The sequence below is a fragment of the Podarcis erhardii genome (assembly GCF_964252035.2).
Source record: "Podarcis erhardii genome assembly, chromosome: 13".
Taxonomy (NCBI): Eukaryota; Metazoa; Chordata; class Lepidosauria; order Squamata; family Lacertidae; genus Podarcis; species Podarcis erhardii.
The window spans coordinates 24,972,970-24,996,735 of NC_138502.1; the positions used below are offsets into that span (position 1 = coordinate 24,972,970).

General features: G+C 39.5%; 1 protein-coding gene across 1 annotated transcript; it reads right to left on the reverse strand.

Moving 5' to 3' along the window:
* Positions 1 to 8,956: 8,956 nt before the first annotated feature.
* Positions 8,957 to 22,754, reverse strand: LOC309327031 (uncharacterized protein; the record flags this gene model as incomplete). The annotated part of the gene is made up of 3 exons (XM_081836070.1): positions 8,957 to 9,896; positions 14,275 to 15,111; positions 21,814 to 22,754. 3 exons carry the CDS (start codon positions 22,752 to 22,754, stop codon positions 8,957 to 8,959), a joined length of 2,718 nt encoding a protein of 905 aa, XP_081692196.1.
* Between the last annotated feature and the right edge of the window lie 1,012 nt (positions 22,755 to 23,766).

Here is a 23,766-nt window from a genome sequence, read left to right on the forward strand (position 1 = left end):
TAATTGTAAACATAGCAATAAAGGGGTGCTGCTGTGGACATAGCCTGGATGTGATTGTTTAGCCGAAGCTGTACTAATCTTTATATTCCCTCTGACCAATACAAATGCCATTCATTCAAATGCAAAGGAAATACAATGCAAATGTGAGGGTGTCATTAATTATATATCACTTGAGGATTGAAAACAAGAATAGCAAATACTGAATGTATTTTCTAACCTGAATTCTGAACATCAGAAACTTTCAATTATTATTTTTAATCAGAATTTTCCAAAAGCCATAGTTCTCACTGACATTCTGAGACCCAATGATAAGTAATCTATGGCTAATTAGCCATTACTTGCCATTCCTCTCCTTAAAGCATCAAGTGTCTTAGAAATACAGCAACTGGTACCTGCAACCCATAAACATTCCTGATTCCATACATGGAAATTGGTACACTTTAGACTATATAGTTCTCATTTTTTAGCACAGTATTTTAACTCTAATATTCATCTAGCCTCAAGTTGTGCGTTTGTTTAAAATGGATTACTATGGGTCTTATTTCTTTCCCTCTTCCCTCCACTTTCCATTGCTGTATTTAATATTAGAGAGTATAAATTACTGTTAATCCATGCTCTTAGAAGATAGTGTCCCTGCCAAACAGCAATGTTTTTTGATGCATGTGAAACAGAGAAAGCAAATGCTTTATATAAAATAATGTCCCTCGCTTGGGATTTGCTTAACACATGAATAATACACACAGGGATAACTTGTAAGGATTTGCTGGGAGGAGATTCACATGAGACATACAACTCTGCCCTGAATTTCTTTGGAAATCACAGTACAATTATTTTGGTGTGTCCTGAGGATTTACGGTTACTTGTGATTCAAGACAATATCTGCACATCCATCCATTTACGTATGCTGAAGTAGCAATCAATATTTGGTCTCTCCCAATTATTACCTGCAGGTTAACAATTTTGCATGGAGTTCTCTTAGGTGTCCTAAGGAACACTTGTAGGTTTGGGTGTTGTCAGGGACTGGGCAGAGGAGGAATGGTAGAGACTGCCTCCGCAGCCTGACCCTTCCAGAGAAGAAGACAGTTCAGAATTACAACCACTTTGAACATTCATAGCTTCCCTCAAAAATTACTGGAAACTGTACTTTGTCAAGGATGCTGAGAGTTACTAGGAAACCCCCTTTCTCCCACAGAGCTGCAATCGTTGAGGGATTTATTTTTAAGTCATTCTACCATTCTGCTTCATGGAGCCTTAGAAACAATTTCCAGGCCCTTGTGAATCACTGTAAGTCACTTCCCAAGGTCTTGTGGGGTCTCGGGGGGCCTCCAATGTGACTTTCAAGACCTTATGAACCACTGAAAGTTGCATCTGATGTCTTGTGGGGCCTTGGGGGTGGTGTCCAAGGCCTCAGAGGTTGGGGGTGGTTTCCAAGGCCTCAGAGGTGCTTTCATTTTCATCTTTGCAGCAAGAGTCCAGAAGGATATTGGATAAGGTAGACAGGCTCCACCCTTTCCCTCATACTTGGATTGCAACCTAAGAAAGTCAACATTTTCAGGACTTCCGGAGGCGGCGCGAAACAGCGATGGCGGTCCTCTTCATCTTCTGAAGAGGGGCTCCGCAGAAAAGGGTCGCTCGCTGCGGCATAGCGGCGACCCGTTAGGAAAAACCACGGGCAGAGGGAGCCCGTGGCCGTGGGACTCGGCGGGCGCCAAGAACCCCCCCAGAAGCGACGAAGGGACCCCGTAAGGGGCTCCGGAGCGCGAAAGGGGGAGCGGCGCTGTGAGTTCATCGCTCTTTCTGCGGGAGGCGAAGCCGCGCGGCTGCTGATGATGAGCGCCGACCTTTCTTCCTGTGAACATCAATTTGGCAAGTAACATACCCGTGAGTAAAGTGAACCACAATTTGGACTTAAATTTTTTTTTTTCGGGTTTGAAAACGGGAGACGAGTAAAAGGAAGTCCGTCTCCCGACACTGCTTACAAGAACAAAGCATAGACATTGAGGAGCGCTGAGGCGTTTAAGGGAACTTTATAAAGTGGAACTATTGTGCATTTACAGAATTTGCAGTCTTCTTATTTAAAAGACAAAGAGAGATTTTATCTAAGCTTACGGGACTTGTATTTGGAACTTTGTTTTAAGAACGCAAGTCGTCGGGCTGTCAGTGCGTAATTGAGCTGTCAAACTGCGGACTACTGTAACAAGACTTTAAGTTGCTACATATATTGAGACTTCAATGTTTAAAACACTGTTGCAGATACCTCTCTGGCTACCTTGTGGCTTTAGTTTAAAAAGTAGAGGACTCTGCGAACCTTTCTTTTGTCTTGGAATTACAAACTAAAAAAGAGATCACAGAAACTTTAAATGGCGGAAAAATTCTCTCCTTCCTTGAAATTTTAAGATACTCCCCCTAGAGGATTGTGGAGTTACAGAGGCCTGGGAAATATATTTTGTTTGGAATCTCTGTGGTTTAGTTGTTTGTACTCTGGACTTGCTTTCTCATGGAATAAAGGATAACTTGACCTTGAACAAGAGGCAGGTGTGGAATGAGTGGCACAGGGAAAACAAGAGCAGCAAAAGCTAGAGAAAGAGAAAAAGAAAAAGAAAGGAAGCCTGTGCAACTCGTCCAAACAACCTTAGCTCATCACCGTAGATCATCTGTTCCAACCGTCCTGATAGCACAGGAGGTGGAAGCCGAACAGCCTGCTGTAGAGGACATGGCAACAGGAGGATCTGACACAGTTTTGAAACAAATTTTAGAACAATTAGCAATTTTAAATCAAAAAGTGGACAATCAATCACTAAAAATAGACCAAGCAACATCCACTATTAGTGCACTATCTGAAAAGGTCTCTCAGAATACTCAGGCAATTGAGAATTTACAAGGAGCAACAGCTGAAAATCATAAATTAGCTGTGGAAGCTTATCAAAAAGCGGAGCAAGCAAGTAAAAAAGTTGATGAGATTAAAGGTGAAATCAAGCCCCTGCAAAGACAGGTAGGGGAACAGCAGGCCTACCTGTCGATGGTTGAATTGAGAAACAAGGAAAATAACCTTAGGCTGAGAGCTGTCCCAGAATTGGAGGAAGGCAATTTGGAAGGATTCTTGACACTTTTATTCTCCAAATTCTGGGGAATAGAAGAAGATAAAGACTTTAAAATTGTGACTGCATTTAGACTGGGCAGATCGGTGAAGAAAGACAAGGCCAGAGACTGTTTGGTTATTTTGAGATCAAGAGAAGAAAGAGACAAGATACTAGGCCTACATTTCAAAAAATCTTTAGAGATAGAAGGCAAAAAGGCTGAAATTTATAGAGATATACCCAAATTGTTATTGGATCTTAGAGCCTCATACATAGAACTGGCAAAGTTGCTGAGAAACAACACAATCCCTTACAGGTGGGAGTTCCCGCAAGGACTATCATTCAGTTATAAAGGAAGGAAAGTAAGAATTAGAACACCAGAGGACCAGCAGAAGTTTCTTCACGACCACGGGGAAGACCTCCAGAAAGGAGCAGTTGCGTCTTGGCCACCTCCATTACCAGAAACTAAACAGCCTGGAGCTGGACCATCTTTACCACCGCCGGGAACGGGGGAATCCTAAACACCCCATTGTAAGGCCTACAAATTGATTCAGGATGTCTCTGCAACTTCTTAGTTGGAATATAAATGGTGGAAATTCTCCAAAGAAGGAAGGTATTTCATATTTTGAAGAAAGAACAATTGGACATTATTTGCCTGCAAGAAACACATGTGACAAGGCTCCATCGGAAAGTGCTAATTAATAAAAGGCTAGGCCAAGAATTTATTTCTTCGGACAGAGTTAAGAAAAGAGGAGTGGTGATATATGCAAAGGAGAACCTGTCACCGAAATTTCTATTTAAAGATGAACAAGGCAGAATTTTGGCTATCGAAATCCACACACACGGAGAAAAATTTCTGATATTAGGAATCTATGCACCAAATGATGGAAAATCGGAATTTTTTAAGAAGCTGCATGAGACTTTACTGGACTATTTAGACTATAACAACATCATTATGTTGGGAGACATGAACGGGGTCGTTTCTGTAAACATGGATAAGTCGCAAAGTGCAAATATAACAAAAGATGGCAGACTACCTAAAACTTTTTTTGAAATGACGGACAATATGGATCTGATCGATATATGGAGAGTCAAGAACCCCTTAGGAAAAGAAGGAACTTTCTTTTCTGAAGCTCATCTGTCATGGACACGAATCGACCAAATATGGACAACTAAAGGACTGGCACCTAAAACTAGAAAAGTGGAAATTTGCCCAAAAACTTGCTCCGACCATAATGCTTTGAAAATGGAATTGAGACTAAACATAACCGGATCCTTCCGATGGAAAATGAATGACACCTTATTTAGAGATCAGGAGATTGTGAAGAAGGCCCAAAAAACTTTAAAAGATTATTTTGAGATAAATCTAAACACTACGGTGGAAAAAAGAACAATCTGGGATGCAAGTAAAGCGGTTATGAGAGGGTTTCTAATACAACAAAACACTGTAAAGAAAAGACTCTGGAATGAAAAGAAGCAGAAGATACTGGAGAGAATAAGTGAAGGAGAAAGAAAATTAAGATCTAGGCCCAAGTCTAAGGAAGTGCTGAGAGAAGTGAAATTTTTCCAAGCCCAATACATGAAACTGATAAATCAAGAAGTGGAGTGGAAAATTAAACAAATGAGACAAAAATCTTTCGAATCAGCTAACAAGTGTGGGAAACTGCTAGCATGGCAGTTGAAAAAAAGACAAAAACTAAATACAGTTACAAATCTAGAGATTGAAGGGAGAATGGTTCAGAAACCTGAAGAAATCAGAAAATGTTTCCAGAGATATTTCAAAGATCTTTATGCACAAGGGCCGCAGAAAGAATCCGAGATGGATCAATTTATTAAAACTAACGGATTACAAAAAATTTCCCAGGAAATGAGAACAACCCTGAATGTTAAAATTTCACAGCAGGAAATTGAGAGTGCCATACAGAACCTCCAACTAGGCAAATCTCCAGGCCCTGATGGACTTACCTCCAAATATTATAAGGTTTTGAAGGACTATTTGATACAACCCTTGATGGAGGTATGCAATCAGATCATGGAGGGTAAGAAGGCACCAGAAACGTGGAAAGAAGCTTTCATCACATTGATTCCCAAAACAGAAACTGAAAAGACTCAACTTAAGAACTACCGTCCCATCTCACTCCTAAATGTGGATTACAAAATTTTTGCAGATATTTTGGCTAGTAGATTTAAAAAAGTATTGAATGAAGTGATCCATAAAGATCAAGCAGGCTTTCTCCCGGGTAGGCATTTGTTTGACAACACAAGAAACATTATTGACATTTTGGAACTCTTACAAACAAATATTAACACTAGAGCGGTGTTAATTTTTATTGACGCGGAGAAAGCCTTTGACAACATTTCTTGGATGTTCATGAAGAAAAATTTGGAAGGGATGGGAGTGGGACGGGGGTTTGAAAATGGTATAGAAGCAATATATTCAGAACAAAAAGCTAAATTGATAGTAAACAATGTGGTGACGGAGGAATTTAATATTGAAAAAGGGACACGACAGGGGTGCCCCCTATCCCCATTATTGTTTATTTCAGTCCTGGAGGTGCTTTTGAACATGATTAGAAAGGACCGGTCAGTTCGGGGTATTGAGGTCGGAGTGAAACAATACAAATTGAAAGCATTTGCAGATGACTTGGTATTAACATTACAGGAGCCAGTCCCTAGCACAAAAAGAGTTTTAGATTTAATCTCTGATTATGGTCGGGTGGCGGGATTTAAGTTGAATAAGCAAAAAACTAAGGTTCTAGTAAAGAATTTAACATCTACAGAAGCAGATGAGTTTTTGAAAGAGACAGGATTAAATGTGGTTAAAAAGGTGAAATACCTAGGGGTGTATCTGACTTCTAAAAACTTGAATTTGTTTAAGGATAACTATGAGAAATGTTGGTCAGAAATTAAAAGGGATTTGGAAATTTGGACAAGACTAAAACTTTCCTTGTTAGGCCGAATAGCAGCTATAAAGATGAATGTTTTGCCGAAAATGTTATTTTTGTTTCAGACCCTGCAGATTGTGGACAAAGTGGAATGTTTTGGAAAGTGGCAGAAGGATATTTCTAAGTTTGTTTGGCAGGGCAAAAAGCCCCGAATTAAGTTTAAAATACTAACAGATGCGAAAGAAAGGGGGGGATTTGCCCTGCCAGACTTGAGGTTATATTATGAATCTACAGCCTTCTGCTGGATGAAAGATTGGTTCTTGTTAGAGAACACTGATGTCCTAGATCTGGAAGGGTTTGATAACGCTTTTGGGTGGCATGCGTATTTGTGGTATGACAAGGTTAAAGTTCACAAAATGTTCAAAAACCATATTGTTAGAAGAGCAATTTTTATGGTCTGGACAAAATATAAAGACTTATTGGAGAGTAAAACACCAAGGTGGCTTTCACCGGCGGAGGCCAAGGCACGTAAGAGACTTAACATGGAGGCCTACTGGCCAAAATATTGGGAACTAATTGAAAAAGTTGGTGACAATTGGAAGCTGCAGAGTTTTGAAAGTGTAAAAAACAAGGTGCGAGACTGGTTGCATTATGCTCAAATTCGGGAAATTTTTAAAACAGACAAAAAGGTTGGGTTCCAGGTGGAAAAATCGAAATTAGAGACAGAATTGTTAGAACCTAAAGACAAATTACTCTCAAGAATGTATAACTTGCTGCTTAAATGGAATACACAGGATGAGATAGTCAAATCCGCCATGATAAAGTGGGCACAGGATATTGGACATAACATTATGTTTGATGACTGGGAAAGGTTATGGAACACCGGAATGAAATTCACGGCATGCAGTGCCCTGAAAGAAAATATTATGAAAATGATATACCGGTGGTACATGACCCCAGTCAAGCTTGCTAAGATATACCACCTGTCTGATAATAAGTGTTGGAAGTGTAAAGAGGCGGAAGGGACATTCTTTCACCTCTGGTGGACATGTCCGAAAGTGAAGGCCTTTTGGGAAATGATCTATAATGAGTTAAAAAAGGTACTTAGATATACCTTACCCAAGAAACCGGAGGCCTTCCTTCTGGGCATTGTAGACCAGAATGTGTTAAAGAAGGATAGAACTTTTTTTATGTATGCTACAACAGCAGCAAGAATTCTCATCGCAAAGTGTTGGAAGACACAAGATTTACCCACACTGGAGGAATGGCAGACGCAGTTGATGGACTATATGGAACTGGCTGAAATGACTGGCAGAATCCGAGACTTGGGAGAAGAAACAATGGAAGAGGACTGGAAAAAATTCAAGGACTATTTGCAAAAACATTACAAGTTGTATGAATGTTAAGAAAATGCACTTTTTAGGAAATACTAGCCCCAGCAATTGCAATTAGGTGAAATGAAAACTAAGGCACAAGAAGTTAGAGGTGGAATTAAGAAAAATTTTTATTGCATTATGTTTTAATTAAAATACATAAGATTAGGGTTATAATAATTTCGATCTTGGTAACATGATGAATTGAAAGATACAATAAGTAATGAAATAAGATAATAAATAGCTGAAGATTTTGTATTATGAACATTGGGTTATAAATACGTTGAAATGGGTAACATGACAAAATGAAAGATACAATAAGTGATGAAATAAGATAACAAAATGCTGAAGTTGGTACTATAAATAATGCAGATTCGGGAAGATGTGGGGAAGTCCAAAAGATTCTGTAAAAGAAATATGAATTATGAAACTTTTGTACTTTATCTTTTTTCTTTTTCTTATTCTGTAAAACTAATAAAAATATTTTAAAAAAAAAAAGAAAGTCAACATTTTCAGAGTTTGCTGCTAATGTTTTGTTTCATCCCACACAAATCATTGTAGAATGTCAAGCCCGCTAATCGTATTTGGTGAAATGCTCCCCACCCCCTTTGCTACTCACAAATAGTAGGAATAACTTCAAGATACCCTTTTTCCTCAACCCTACTTTGATGATCAGAGATGGAATTTTTGCAGGACCTCAAACACAATACTTTCTAAAGAAGTTATTTTACTGCGAGCCATGGTTTGTTGCATAATGGTGTGTTATCGAGTGATGTGTACAGGTGCACTTCTTGCTTTATGTTTGAGAATCATTACATTAGGGCACGCATCCCAAATATTGTTGTGCTGTCATTGTTCTTTTGGAAGATATTGAAGATCCAAAATTCCTCAGATTTTGTATCTGAATGTAAAGTGTGCATGTGTGTTCATCTTTCAGTCAACCCTTAGGTTGGTTTGCTTAATGTGTGCCAGTTGCTGTGGGTTTCAATACTGAAGGGAGTGCTTGCAGGTTTCAGCCAAGGGAGCTTCATGTATTTTTTAATGAAAAGACAAAATATTTATTTATTTAGACTGAAATCCTATTTTTTTTTAAAAAAAAATGGGAATAAGTCATAGACTCCAATAACTACAGAGTTGGAATGGACCACGAGAGTCATCCAGTTCAACCCCTTGCAATCTTTTGCCCGGTGTGGGACTTGAACCTGCCACAATCCTGAGATTAAGAGTCTCATGCTCTACCAACATAACTATGCACAGGACTCTAAAGTCTGTTGACTATAATGAGTTCTACTTCTAAGCAGATATGCTTTGTATGGTAAAATTGCAAAGGGTTACAGCTGAAGAATGGCTGCATGGAAAACACAGAACATTGCTGTTTTATAGTGAAACTGAAAATTTAAGCACATTGAACTTAATACATTATAATTTGATTCACCTTAGAGGTGGGAATCACTTTCTCTGTCAAGAGTGACATTTCTTCAGGGGTAATCTGTCATAGCCCCCCCCCCCAATATGTTGGAGCCCCCACTTGTTTTTGGAATTTTCTCCTTCAATATCTGTAATCTCTCCTTGCCATTGAAATGTATTTGGTGTAAGAAGGCAATGCTACTATTTCGTAGTATCACATTTTTCTACCCAGCAATTTTCTCAGGGACACTTTCACTTCCCTGTTTCTCAGGCTATATATGATTGGGTTACACATAGGAACTAAAATGGTATAGAACAAGGATAGCAACTTATTAATGTCTTCTGTCTCCTTTGACCTAGGACTCAAATATACAATAGTTGCTGAGCCATAAAAGAGAGATACGACAATAAGGTGTGAGGAGCAAGTGAAGAACACTTTCTTCCGACCGTCTGCTGAAGGCATCTTCAGAATAGCAGAAATTATTTTCACATAAGAAGCAAAGATAAGGGAAAAAGGGATGATCAAGAAAACTACGGCAGCTGCAAACACAATTAACTGGTTAACATTGGTGTCAGCGCAGGCCAGATCAAGCAGTGGGGGTACATCACAGAATAAGTTATTAATTTCATGAGAGTCACAAAAGGGCAAGGTGAACACTAGATATATTTCCCCTGCATGTATGGACATGTTGACAACCAATGATCCAGTGATGAGTACCAAACAGAATTGCTTGTTCATGATGAGCTTATAATACAAGGGGTTACATATGGCTACATATCGGTCATAAGCCATGGCAGTCAATAGGAAGCACTCAGTGCCTCCTAGTATAAGTAGGAAGTAGATCTGAGCAGCACAGCCAAAGAAAGAAATGTTGCTCTTTTCTGCCACTAAATTGGCCGCCATATTCGGCACAGTGACTGAGGTGTAGCAGATCTCCAAGAAAGACAGGTTCCTCAAAAAGAAATACATAGGAGTGTCAAGGATAGGGTCGGATATTGTAACATAAATGATTAGTCCATTTCCAATTAGAATGCCTGAATATGTGATCAGGAACACAGAAAAGAGCAAACCTTGGAGATCTGGGAGATTTGAGTAGCCAAGGAGAATGAAGTCAGAAAATGCAGTGTGATTATCTCGTGCCATATTTGGATCCCTTTAGTCTGAAGAGATGATAATGACAGAAAAAAGAATCAGTCAACCCAAACAAAATTGTTTTACAGTTCCATTTATCAAAACCTCATATTAATCCATATTAACCTCAAAGTCCATATTAATCATTTTTGATTAATATGATTTATCAATCATTGTGTCATGTAAGCCCAGAAACAAAATTCATGCCCACACTCAAGTATTTGCTGAAGTGGCCATTCTCTGCATCCTGACATAGGTGCATGCTAGGTTAACCCGCAGTGGTAAAAATGCTTCTATCTGTAAGCCCCAGTTGTTCATTCCATCTTCCCTATTTTAAGCTCTCATCCCCATGCCACATGAAAATAATTTTGTTCCTGGTGGCTTTCCATTAAGTTTAGGACATTCGGCTGATTGTGTTTTAGTTACCTGTTGGTATGGTTGTATGTATTTAACTGCTTTACTGTTGATTGTTTTACTGTGTCTTGAATGTTATTAGTTCATCTGAGGACTGTGTTGTTAAGTAGAAAGTTTAGATCTAAAGCATCTGAATAAATAATCCTGTACTAAAAATTCTGACATATCATGCTTTATCTGATTATTTGATCACAAAACTGAGGATATTTTTATGCTGAGGTCTTGTAAGCTTCATGGGTTGTGCAGATTCAATCTTTCTATGTGCACATTCTGTACATTGGCTTCCACACAATCCCATTTTATCAATCTTGGGTATTCATCCATATTCTAACTAACACAGAAAAAAGTTCCATTCTCCAGAACAGAACAAAATTTCACATAGACAGAGCTAAGATAAATTGCTCAATTATGAGTTTACAAAATGAACATTATTAATATTGCATTTCTCTTTATATAATTAAATATTTCAAATATTTATTTTAATTGGCATTTGACCCAAGAACAGAATATATGCCTTAGATTATTCATTGCTATTCTGTCACTTGCCATCCAAAACAGTGTCTGTAGGTCTGTAGATGCTGTACAGATTTATTCATTTTTCTGTTGTTCCCACTGTCACTCCTACACTACTTTCCAATTTCTTCTTCTCTTGTGCATGCAAGTATTTCCTGCACCCTTAAAAATAAAAGGGGCAACATGCAACAATAAATGTTACAAAACCAGCCTTAGGTCACAATCCAAACTTCAGATGCTTCTTGGTTGGGCTTTACATGATGGCAAGGATTAATGGAGCCACGGCTGCATCTGCAGCCCTGACAAGAGTTGCTGCAGGAGTTGGTTCCAAACTGGGCCTGTGTCAGGGGCTGGTCTGAATCGGAAGATAGGGGAATGCAATCACAGGAAGATCAGCTTCTAACAGAAGAGGAGGGGAAATATTCACTTCCACTGCTTATGCTGTCCACCACATTGGTATGGCATTGCTACATATATTTCCTAAGGAAGTATGGTTTAGAAATATCTAAATAACTGAAGTGGCAGCCTAGATGGAGGTAGCTAAAAATTCGAAATTAGAGAAAGTGTAAACAGTTGATGTTTGGTCAAATAGGTAAAACAATAGCAAAGAAATAGATTTTTATACTGAAACTAGTCAAAGGAAAATCTAAGCTACTGGACTTTCATGTGGTCTGGCATCCAGTTAGGGCTTGTATCTCAATGTGTGAACAGCTGAATATGTCACAAGCTTTCCTTCAACAGTGGAATGAACCATGATGTTTCCTTGCTTGCATTGCTATATAAAAGACTCATTTTTCTACCCATATCCATATTGGTAAAATAGACAAGTGAAGTATAATTACACTAAGTGATTCATTTAGAATGAGGGAACAGCAGTGGGGTGTTTCTTATCCCTGTTTGTATTATTCTGCTGTTCTTTCTACCCCAATCTATATATTTTAGAAATAATTTTTATAATAAAATCAAAATAAATAAACCATCATGACAACTAGTTTTTGAATCAACTGCTTCAATCTGCTGAACTGGCATTGTTACAGGTGCTACAAAACACAAATTGTTTTAACTACTTTTAAAAAGGGAATATCATGCTTTTGGCTATGTTCGGTCTTAATTATAGTTCTGGTTTAATTCTGAACTGGATGTTTCTTTCTTTTAATATTTGCTGGAAGACTGTTTTATTAATTTGTTTCTGATTGTGTGGCATATTGGCATTCTATGGAAGATGCCTTAAGAGAGTCTTTTCACTTAAGGGCAGCATATAAATGTTTTGAATAGATAGATGATAGATAGATATAGATGATATAGATGATAGATAGATGATAGATAGATGATGATAGATAGATGATAGATAGATGATAGATATAGATAGATAGATAGATAGATAGATAGATAGATAGATAGATAGATAGATAGATAGATGATAGATAGATAGATAGATGATAGATAGATAGATAGATAGATGATAGATAGATAGATAGATATTTAGTTCTGTGAGCTCTATGCCCAGAGAAATGTGCATAGGTTTGGAAACTTGAAGAACACAACAGGAGGAATCTACTTGTCTATAAGGTATGTGAAATGGAAAAGAAAAGAAAAAGACTCAGAGTAATTGAAAACACTTCTGAAATCCTGGTGCAAATGTATAGTTAAGCAGAACAAAAGTATCATCTTACCTGTGTTGTGAGTAAAGAATTTCATTTCAACATTTTATTTCCTTGAGGGTCCATAAGAATGCATCATTTTGCTCAAAGAGAAAAGCAACTCATTCTGAATGTACATGTTACAAACCAACCATTTAGATATTTTAAATACATTTGACAGTTATGTTAATCCAAAGGGATAAGTTTGAGAAAGACACTTAAAAATGATATGCAATTATATATTTGTATACATACACATATGTACAAATGCAATTGTGGGTGTTATCTAGGGAAATTGTCTCAACTGTAATGGACTTTCATTAGAAAACGTCTAATTAAATTTTGGCAATAGGAAGTGGTTTCTTTAGGCAACTTTTCCTAAAAAATCTAACTCTGATGTGAGAAATCTAGGAGCCTTGATATAGGTTACCCAGAAGTAAGGGTACACATTAGTTTGTAATCATGTCAATTTTCAAAGCAAATTAAATAGCCTTTAAAGAAATGTGCTTCACCTATTCAAACATCCTCCCATCAACTTCCCATGGGAATAATTCCAGGAGAAAGAGAGAGGCAGACAATGACCACCTCAGAGCTTCTTCCAGCTAAACTGCCCTCCCTCAACAACGCACAGGACCATGTACCATCAACTGTCCAGTGAGAATTATTCCAGGAGGCAAAAGGCCACCCCAGAGATTGCTTCAGTGGAACTTCCTTCTTCCCCCCCCCCAGTCTATTTCTATAAAATGTTGATTTCCTTGAGTCAAAATGAGAGTACCCCTAAACATTTTTTTAATATACAGTGGTACCTCGGGTTACATACGCTTCAGGTTACAGACTCCGCTAACCCAGAAATAGTGCTTCAGGTTAAGAACTTTGCTTCAGGATAAGAACAGAAATCTTGCTCTGGCGGCGCAACGGCAGCAGGAGGCCCCATTAGCTAAAGTGGTGCTTCAGTTTAAGAACAGTTTCAGGTTAAGAACAGACCTCCGGAACGAATTAAGTACTTAACCCGAGGTACCACTGTATAGAAAAAAAGCACTGAGTAAATCCATCCATCAATCTCCCCCAAAGGTCTCCACGAAGGAGGTATTTGGTGAACCATCACAGGAGATGAATGATAAAACTGAAAGGGCCCTTTCTGTCCACATCAAACTCTGTTTTATTGCAATTCCTCTTTATATTTTAATCAGCAACAATTTTATTTGTTATTGTTCTTTGCTGCCTTAGGAACCCTTGGTGGAAAGACAAGCCATTGAGTTGTGTAGCTTACTGAGAAACAATGGGTATGGAAAGGTCACAAATCATATTGCCAGAAGCAGGGAAGTGGTAGAGGCATTGCAAGGGATAGGGGAGTGAAAAACAGTTGCTAAAGTGCCCAACAAGTTTAATTGTTGGCTGTCACTTTTTGGGGGAAGGGAGGGAAGAAGAAGTATAAATTTCAGGTAGGATTGCCATATTTTGAGGAGCAAAAAAGAGGACACATTTGCCGACTTCAACTTTTAACTATGGATCGCTATGATGACTCTACCCATGAAAAAGAGGATGTGGCCTGGAAAAAAGAGGACATATGGCAACCCTAATCTTCCTTATTATCATTCTGAAAAAAATATACCATTATGGCTTTCTAAAATTTAGGATGCTATTATACCGCCCCAGATGATGAAAATTTTATTTTCTGAAACTGTTTTGGCGACAACAAAATATTTTTAGTACATTCAAAACATTGTATCACATTTTTTTTTTTTTCTCAGCAATTTCACCAGGGAAGCCTTTACTTCCCTGTTTCTCAGGCTATATATGATTGGGTTAAACATAGGAACTAAAATGGTATACAACAAGGAAAGTGACTTATTAATGTCTTCTGTCTCCTTTGACCTAGGACTCAAATATACAATAGTTGCTGAGCCATAAAAGAGAGATACCACAATGATGTGTGAGGAACAAGTAGAAAACACTTTCTTCCGACTTTCCGCTGAAGGCATCTTCAGAATAGCAGAGATTATTTTGACATAAGAGGCAAGGATAAGGAAAAAGGGCATGATTACCAAAAGCATGGCAGCTACAAACACACTTGTTTTATTAATGTTGGTATCAGCACAGGCCAACTCAAGCAATGGGGGGATATCGCAGAATAAACTGTTGATTTCACGAGAGTCACAAAAGGGCAGAATGAACACTAGATAGGTCTGTCCTACGTGTATTGGCATATTGACAGCCAATGCTCCAGCAATGAGACCTAAACAGAATGGCTTGCTCATGATGAGTTTATAATGTAAAGGGTTACAGATGGCCACATATCGGTCGTAAGCCATGGCAGCGAGAAGCAAGCACTCAGTGCCTCCTAGTAAAAGCAAGAAATAGATCTGGGCAGCACAGCCATAGAATGAAATGTCCTTGTTTTCCACAATGAAATTGACCAGCATCTTTGGAAGGGTGACTGAGGTGTAGCAGATCTCCAGAAAAGACAGGTTCTTCAAGAAGAAATACATAGGGGTGTGAAGGGCAAGGTCAGTTTCAGTAATGCAGATGATTAGTCCATTTCCTATCAGAATTTCTGTATAGATGAATAGGAACACCAGAAAGAGCAAACCTTGGAGATCTGGGAGATCTGAGTATCCAAGGAGAATGAAGTCAGAAAATGCAGTGTGATTTTCTTGTGCCATATTTGGTCTAAAGAGATAATCATGACAGAGAAGACACATTAACCAGTGCAAGCAAAATTTCTATATACTTCCCCTACTCACAAATTGTCTTCTTCAAAGCTGCTAGCATAAGGATGCAGAACCTGTGGCTCTTCAGATGTTGTTGTACTGCAAGCCCTATCAGCACAAACCGCTATGAGCAAATGCCAAGGGAGATGGGAACTGGAGTCCAACAGCATCAAGAATGTGTGTGTACAGCTTTCCCATTCCTTTGCTAGAGTGTGCAGACTTATTTATTATTTTATGATGTAGGCCTATATAGAAAATCCATGCCCACACCCAAAAATCTGGTGAAGAGGCTCTTCTCCCCATCCTAATGTAAGTGGGTGCTAGATTGTTTTGGAGCCATGAGAAGAACTTTTCTGTAGCTACTCCCTGGTTTTTCAACTCCTCCTTGCTGCAGCCCTAGATATTTTTTACCTTCTACTACCCGGCTAAGTGAAGAGTTGGCTTTTCGTTAAGTTTGGAATTTTATGCTGATTCTGTTTTAGTTATCTGCTTGGCTGTTTATGTTTTGGGGGATTTAACTGATCCGTTTATAAGTGTTTTACTGTATGTCTAAATTTTGTTACCCACCTTGATCACCATGGTGGTAAGAGGCTTTTCTGTAGCCCATTAATGAATGTTGGAAACATTATGCTTTTATCTGTTAGTGATCATACCTAGGGGTTGGCTAGGCTGGCCACTGCCAAGGGTGCAGGCCTGGTATGTATGCCAAAATCAAAGTATCACAGAACTATAGAATTATCACAGAGTTGGGAGTGACCTTGGAAGTAACCTTGGAGGTCATTTGTTTCAACCTTCTGCTCAGTGCAGGAGGTACAATGTAGAATACACAATGAAGGATACAAGTGCAGAATCCCTGAGAGATGGTTGCCCAGCCTCTGCTTAAAATGATGACAAAGCTAAGTGAAAATGAAATACACGAGCAAAGACCCAAGAATGCAGTCTGGGAGAAGAGGTGCACCAGGACCCACATCCCAGTTCTTAAACCTGAGAGTCTGGAGGGGCAAAGTGCAATCAAGTATTGAAAATGGAGCAGTGAAGGAAATGTTGTAGCTACAAGAACAGCTTTGACCCTTTTAGAAATATTCCAGACCGTCTTCCTGAATGTTTAGCTTTGATTTGTAAAATCATGTCTCTGGCCCTTTTACTTTTGGAGATCTAAGGGTAAGCATGTGGACCAGCAATTACTCCTTAAGAAATTAACTTATTCCTCCCTTCAAGTGTACTGGGCAATGCATGCAAAATGTTCAGGTGGCTGCTCACAAAGTTGCTGGCCAGACCTGCCTTGCTTCAACAAGGTTGTGGACTCATGTGGCTTCGTATCATATCCCGGGAGCATAAGCACTTACAAATACTTTGAAAAAAGCTATTTTCCTCCCCCAAAAGTTATCTAGTGAAATTACTTTAAACTTGTTAAACTACATGGATGTTTTGTTCAAAGCTTACTTGTTCCGTCTCTCTTGAGTCTCCAATCTCCACTGGCCCGTCTCACCACAAGCATTTCCTGTTACAGACTACCCAGGAAGGATCAAAAGTAGCTCTGCTCAAATTGAAAGGAGCAGAAAGTAAGTCAGAGTGGGGGCTTTCCTACTCTGGAGTGGAAGAGAGGCAAAAGAGCAAACAGAGAATCAGTTTATCTTTGTTCTCATTATATTCACCTTTACTTGATCAAATGGGAGGTGCCAATGGGAAGGGAGTATACCTCTGTTGGTTACATCACCTCTTTCTGTGCTATGCAATCACCACATCATGCACCAATGTCTACCTAGCCGAAAACTCAATGACATTTCTTCTAGAATGCTAGTTACTATATGATTCACTTACATAGGAATATATGAAGCTGCATCACACCATGTTGGAACATTGGGCCCTTTAGCTCACTACAGCCTACACAGACTGGCTCTCCAGGGTCTCAGATAGGAGTCTTTCCCCAGCCCTACCTGGAGATGCTGTGGTTTGAACCTAGGAGCTTTTGTCTGCATAGCATGGGCACTGAGAAACAGTCCTTAACTCGCATAGTCTAATATTGCAGACTAGGTTCTACCGTGGGAACATAGCCAATCCTACTCACTCTCTCACACACATGTGTGCACGCACACACACACACACACACACGAGGGAGAGGTGGGGGGCATACATGGACATAGTCTCTGCTTCACAAGATGATCCATGCAAATCAACTGAGAAGGAAGATCTATTGCCTGCACTCCACTAATCAAATGATTTTACCACCACCACCACCATCAAATTGGTGGAGTCTTGGGAAACATTTAAGAAAATAATGTTTGAGCACCCCAAATGTGCATTACAACCTCTGGACTATAGAATCATAGTAAAGGAAGTGATTCCCCAAGTGTTGTTGTTTACAAAGAATTGTGTGGTATGGCACTCTAAGGTCTTCCCTGGTCTTCATTCTCACAATCAACTAGTGTATCATTAAGAACAGCTCTGTGATCACCTGAAAGTGGTCATAATATGCAGTGACTTCCTGGGGATTTGTATGTGTGGGGGGGGGGAGGGGTGACAATGGCTGCTGACATGTACCCAGACATCTTTCCCCCTCTCCATACAAGGACACTGTATACACAGTGATGCGTCCATCCCAACCTGTGATATCCCACCCCCTCATGTAATCAGAGAAAACAACTTTTTCTTTTTTATTATACATATTTATTCACATTGTGATTTAAAATTATTGCAAGCTGCCCTTGTATGGAAACAAAACGGGTGGGCTAGTAATCTGTATGTAAATCAGGTGTGGCTATCCTGTGGCTCATATTTGACCACCAGGAGGTTTTCATGACTGCTGGTGTCCAGAGATGATCCATGTCCAGAGACAAAACCTCCCCCCCCCCCGCATTCTGCATACTTTACAGCACCCATTAAAGCAGCAGTGGCAGATTTAGGGAAGTGGGACCAGTTCCACTGCACTGTGTGCCAAGCCTAGGGGGCACCACAGACTGTTGTAACTATGTTGAAGCGAGGTGAGCAGAACAGAAGGTGAGAGGTGTAAGAGGGGCAGGACCAAATTTTAACTTCACACAGGGTGCCACTGAATTTGAAAGACTAAAGTCCGCCCTTGACAGCAGTAGGTCAAGCAGTTTTTGCAAAACAAGCCTTGCCGTTTTTAACTTCCACATTTTTTCCGAGAACCCTTGAGTGTCTTGCTGATATTTGGGGGTGATTTTCCCCAAGATCCTTTGGGTTATTTCCCTCCAAAATCAGTGTGCATTACCCTCAATGGCACTGTTTATTTTCATGTTCAAAGGCCTCCCATTGTCCTTTGTGAACTCTCATTGTTTGTCTTCAGGCACTAACAAAGCTCCATGGTTAGGTGTGGTGCTTCAGCTGTCAAAGGGAGGTGCACTTAAACATGAGATACCAAATGCATTATGCATCACTGAAGTGTTCTTGAGACAAAGCAAAATATTGTATCCTGCAGGTGATGCCAACTGAAACGCACTTAGTAGTGAGCAAAGTGCTCTGTGATATAATTGAGGATCAGTGTTAGGGGAAATGAATGCAGAGGGGAAATGAGAGTTATTAAGGATGTGGAAAGGACTGAGTTGACTTCCACATTGAGTGGGCTTCTGGATTTCTCAGGAATGCTCCTTGCTTTTAAGTAAGAGTAGCTGAAACATAAATTATTGTCATTTTTTCTTCCCCTCCCCCCCTTTCTGAGTGCTTGTCTTTTCTATAGCTGCGTGCCCCTGTATGTCCATTTGTGTGTGAGAGAGGGCTCTTGCTTTTCCTGCACTCCCCCCTTAGAAATTGTTCCAATCTTTGACATTCCTCCATTTCAAGGAAGTCCAGGCCCTGTGCAGGTGGAAAGGGCAGGCAAGACAGTGATGGCAAAGAGCAAGCCCACTAGACACTTACAGCAAGCAATTAATTCCAGCTAGTCATAGGTTTGAGTTTTGTTTGTTTCTGAATGCAATTTCTGTTCTCCTTAATTGATCAAGAATGGTAAAAGGGGGGGATTTTTTGTTACACCACTGCAAACCCCTCAAAAACACTACTTGCTTACCACAAGATTTGTAGGGCTGACACATCAGAACTGTGCTAATGATTGACAGAGGGCCATGGGGGTTTCTAGTTCAGTGAGAAGAAATGAAATTGCTAGTAGAAAAGTTCTCTGTGGCTTTCTTACCAAACTGCAGTTCCTGTGATTCTTTATGGAAGCCATGACAGAACACACTTTTTTATTTTGTCTAGTCATTCATCCACCTGTTCTGCTCAGCCTCAATCAGTATAGCTAATGGTCATGGATGATGGCAGTTATTCATCATCTGAAGGGTCATAGTTATTTAACCAATGTCTAAGGAAATGATAGAAACCATTAAAACAAATATTGCATTTACAATGTCTAACTGTTAGAAGGAACAAAATTACAAACCACCTCATCAATGTTCATTCTTGATATGCAAGATATGTCTTAGCCTGCCTATTATTGTTTTAAGGGCTCCTTTCACTTCCTTATTTCTCAGCTATAGATAATAGGGTTTAACATTGGGTTCACCACTGCATAGAGAAGGGTGATTAATTTATTATTCCTACTTCCCATTTCTGATGAGGAAGAAGTGTTCCCTAAATACATTGCACTACATCTTCCATAGAACAGAGAGACCACCATCAGGTGGAACGAGCAAGTGGAGAATGCTTTGCTCCTGCCCTCGGCGGAAGGCATTGCGAGAATCGCAGAAATTATATGAATATATGAAATAAGGATCAGCAAGAAAAGGATCATCACCACAAAAGTAGCAACCACCAAAAGTTCAATCTCATTCACAGAGGTGTCCCCACAGGCCAGCTTGATTAACGGCACAATGTCACAGAAGAAGTGGTCAGTTGTGCTGGAGTGACAGAAAGTTAACCTGAGCATCAACATGGCCTGTATGAAAGCTACGATTGTCCCACCAAGCCATGAACCAGCTACTAGTCCTATACATACTCTCTGGCTCATCATTAGGAAGTAACGCAAGGGATGAAATATTGCTACATAGCGATCATATGCCATGGCTGCAGAAGGCATCCAGGGTAGGAGATGTTTCTGGTGTCCAACATAAAGTTAGCCAACATCTTGGCACAGTGACTGAAGTGTAGCAGACCTCTAGGAAGGACAGGTTTCTGAGAAGAAAATACATAGGGGTATGTAATGTCGGACAGGCTCCTATTAGAGTAAAGATAAGACCATTTCCCATTATAGATACTAAGTAGAAGGTCAATATTACAGCAATGAGCAAAGTCAGATTCCAATTTTCTCCCCATCTTCAGCCCTTAAGTCATATGAAGATATGAGATTAAGGTGGGAAGAAAAGAAGTATACAGCAAAATGAATATTATTATTCTATAGCTTCTAGAAGGGAAAAAAATGAAACAAGGTGTGGTTTTGTATCCCTTATCATTTGCTGATATCAAAATCTGCCACTGGAGATTCATTTGTTTAGTTCCAAATTCCTGCACACTTTGTTGTCACATGGGAACTGGATGCAAAAATGCAGAGGTATGAACAGAGAGAGAGCAGCAAAACAAAAACACCATATTGGGAGGCATAGGTTATTCTGGATACTTCAAAGGTACACATGCATTTGAGGGTTGCTGTTTTTACAACCAAGCAGCATATAAACTTTATAAAATAAATACATGTTTACTTTTTTATTTTATTTATTAAATTTGTATACTACCCTTCATCCAAAGATCTCAGGGTGGTTCACAGCATAAAAATACAGACTAAAACTACAAAGTATAAAATACAAGAGCAAAAAACAAGAGCAAAAACAAAGCAAAATAATGCCCCCTTTCCCAAACACATTTAAAAGGACATAGACTGTTAATCAGCCCAAGACCTGATGGAAGAGAAACATTTTTGCTTGGTGCCTAAAGATGCATAATAAAGGTGCCAGCTGAACCTCCCTGGGGAGTTGTTGTTTAGTCGTTTAGTCGTGTCCGACTCTTCGTGACCCCATGGACCAGAGCATGCCAGGCACTCTCCCTGGGGAGAGTGTTCCGCAAATGAGGAGCCACCGCAGAAAAGTTCCATTCTCGTGTTGCCATTCTCTGGACCTCAAATGGAGCAGGCACATGGAGAAGGGCTTCAGACGATGACTGGGTTGGTTTACATGAGAGACAGTCTGTGAGGTCTTGCAGTTCTGACCCATTAAAGGCTTTATGGGTCTAAACCAGCACTTTGAATTGGACCCCGAAACTAAATGGCAGCCACTGCAGTTAGGGCAGGATTGGTGTACTATGCTCAAACCATGCTGCTCCAGTGAGCAACCTGGTCACTGAATTCTGCACCAACTGAAGTTCCCATACCATCCTCAGAAACAGACCAGTGAAGCTGTTGTAGCAAGAGAGTTGTATATTTCATTTAGAGCACACTCCAGGTAAAGCAAATAAAGTTTATGTCTCATTAATTTAAATGACGTAACAAAACAAAACAAAAAACCAAGGACCACTGTAACTCTGGCTGAAATCAATTTTTATATTTTAAAAGCTTTCTCCACCTGGATTCTGTCATTGTTTTCAGTGTTGTTTTGTTTGTTTGTTTCCTCCTTTCCTTTCCTTTTACAATGTGTATAATTCTGTATACATACAGATACTAATGACCTGCAATACTTAGGTATGACATAGAATAGTAAAGAAAATGTAGAATTAACTTTACAATCTAGAAAAAATATTTTTTCTGACCATCAGCCTCTTCAGATAATCTTTCACTTCTTTGTTCCTGAGGCTATAGATTAAAGGGTTCATCATAGGGCACACAACAGTGTAAAAAAATGAGAGCACTCTGCCAGTTTCCATTGAATAATCAGATTTAGGTCTTAAATATGCTAAAACTCCAGCTCCATAGAACAGAGTTACCACTGTGATGTGAGAAGAACAAGTAGAGAAGGCTTTGCTTCTGCTGGTGGCAGAGGACATCTTCATGATAGTAAGGAGGATATGGGTGTAGGAGATGAGAATAAGCATAAAGGGTAGCATTATGAAGACTACAGTGACAGTGAACATTATGATCTCATTCTTAAAAGTGTCTGAACAGGCAAGACTCAGAAGTGGTGGAAGGTCACAGAAGAAGTGGTTGATCCTGTTGGGCCCACAGAAAGGTAGAGTGAATATGAATGTTACTGGTACCAAAACCACCAGCACTCCAATGAGCCAGCAGGCCACAGAAATCTTCAGACAAATGGTCTTGTTCATAATGACTGTGTAATGCAAAGGGTGACATATCGCCACGTAGCGATCATACGCCATGGCGGCCAACAAGCAACATTCTGCTATTCCAAGGGAACCAAAGAAATACATTTGTGTGGCACAGCCAATGAATGAGATGCTCATGTCTTTCGACAGAAGATTTGAGAGCCATTTGGGGATTATTGTCGAGGTGTAACCAATCTCCAAGAAAGATAAATTCCGAAGGAAGAAATACATGGGGGAATGAAGAGCAGAATTGGTTAAAGTAGCAACGATGATGAAAGTGTTTCCCATCAAGATCATAAGGTACAAAGTCAGCACCATCAGGAATAGGATGATCTTTATAGAATGTACATCAGTTAACGGCTCAAAAAAGAATTGAGACACAGACGACTGGTTCCTACCATCCATGTTTATAGTTTAAAGCATTATCATCAAGATCTTTTCCCTCATTGCAGAAAAACTCTTTTTTTTTCTTCACAGCATCTAATTAAAATAAGAAAAAATGTAAATAAATGGTACCCAAATGCATGTTGATAATGAATAATGACAGTAAACATTGTGCCTGCAGCAGCACTTGGGAGAGGGGCTGAAAAATGAAGTAAAGTTAAGTGTTTGAGGGCACTTTACTCCTCTTCAAATTGAGGTCTGATGCCAATAAAGTCAGATCAGGTCTCCCACAAAGTCTCACATCACTTTGCTGTTTTGTAGTTTCTGTTTTATTTTGCTCCTTTTAGCTCTTTCCCCCTACATCCGTGGGCTTTGGCAAAAACAAAGCTGTCCAAAACATTGCTTGCAGAGCACCAAACGGTTCTGGATGATGTTGTTAAAGCAGAGCAGCGGGATTTTATTAGAAAGCTAAATGCTTCATTTTTAAGAATAATATAAAAAAAGTCCATTCCTCTGTTTGAAAGGGCTAGGTGTAGGAATTCTCAAGAGCTTTGCAGCACAGGCAATATTCTGTGTAAGCTCACCTTACCAGTCCTAATGGAAGACTTTCCTTCACTCCAGACACAGACAAGCACAAGAAAGCTAACCTGGTCGTGTGAAGCAGCTAATGTTTTAGAAATGCGCAAGCAAAAATACATACCACTTGGTGCTTCCTAATTATTTTAAGCTAAGAAGAACAAGATACAAACCCCTGCTCCCCGTTTAGAAAATATGAAAGTAATGTGATTTTTGGAGTTTCAGTTGAATCATCATTATTTACATTTCTTGGTTGCTTTTTGCCATGACAGCTCAAAAGAATTTACAATATTTTAGGCAAAAACACCCCAATGTATACTGTCACATGCTACCCCAATCTCTGAAAGGTGCAAGATTCCAGGAGTAAGAGGCACTTACCCAGGATTCGGTTTTCTTGGAATGAGGGACAGCAGAGACAGTGGTAGCTGCATGATATATATACAACCTGAGCCTAAGC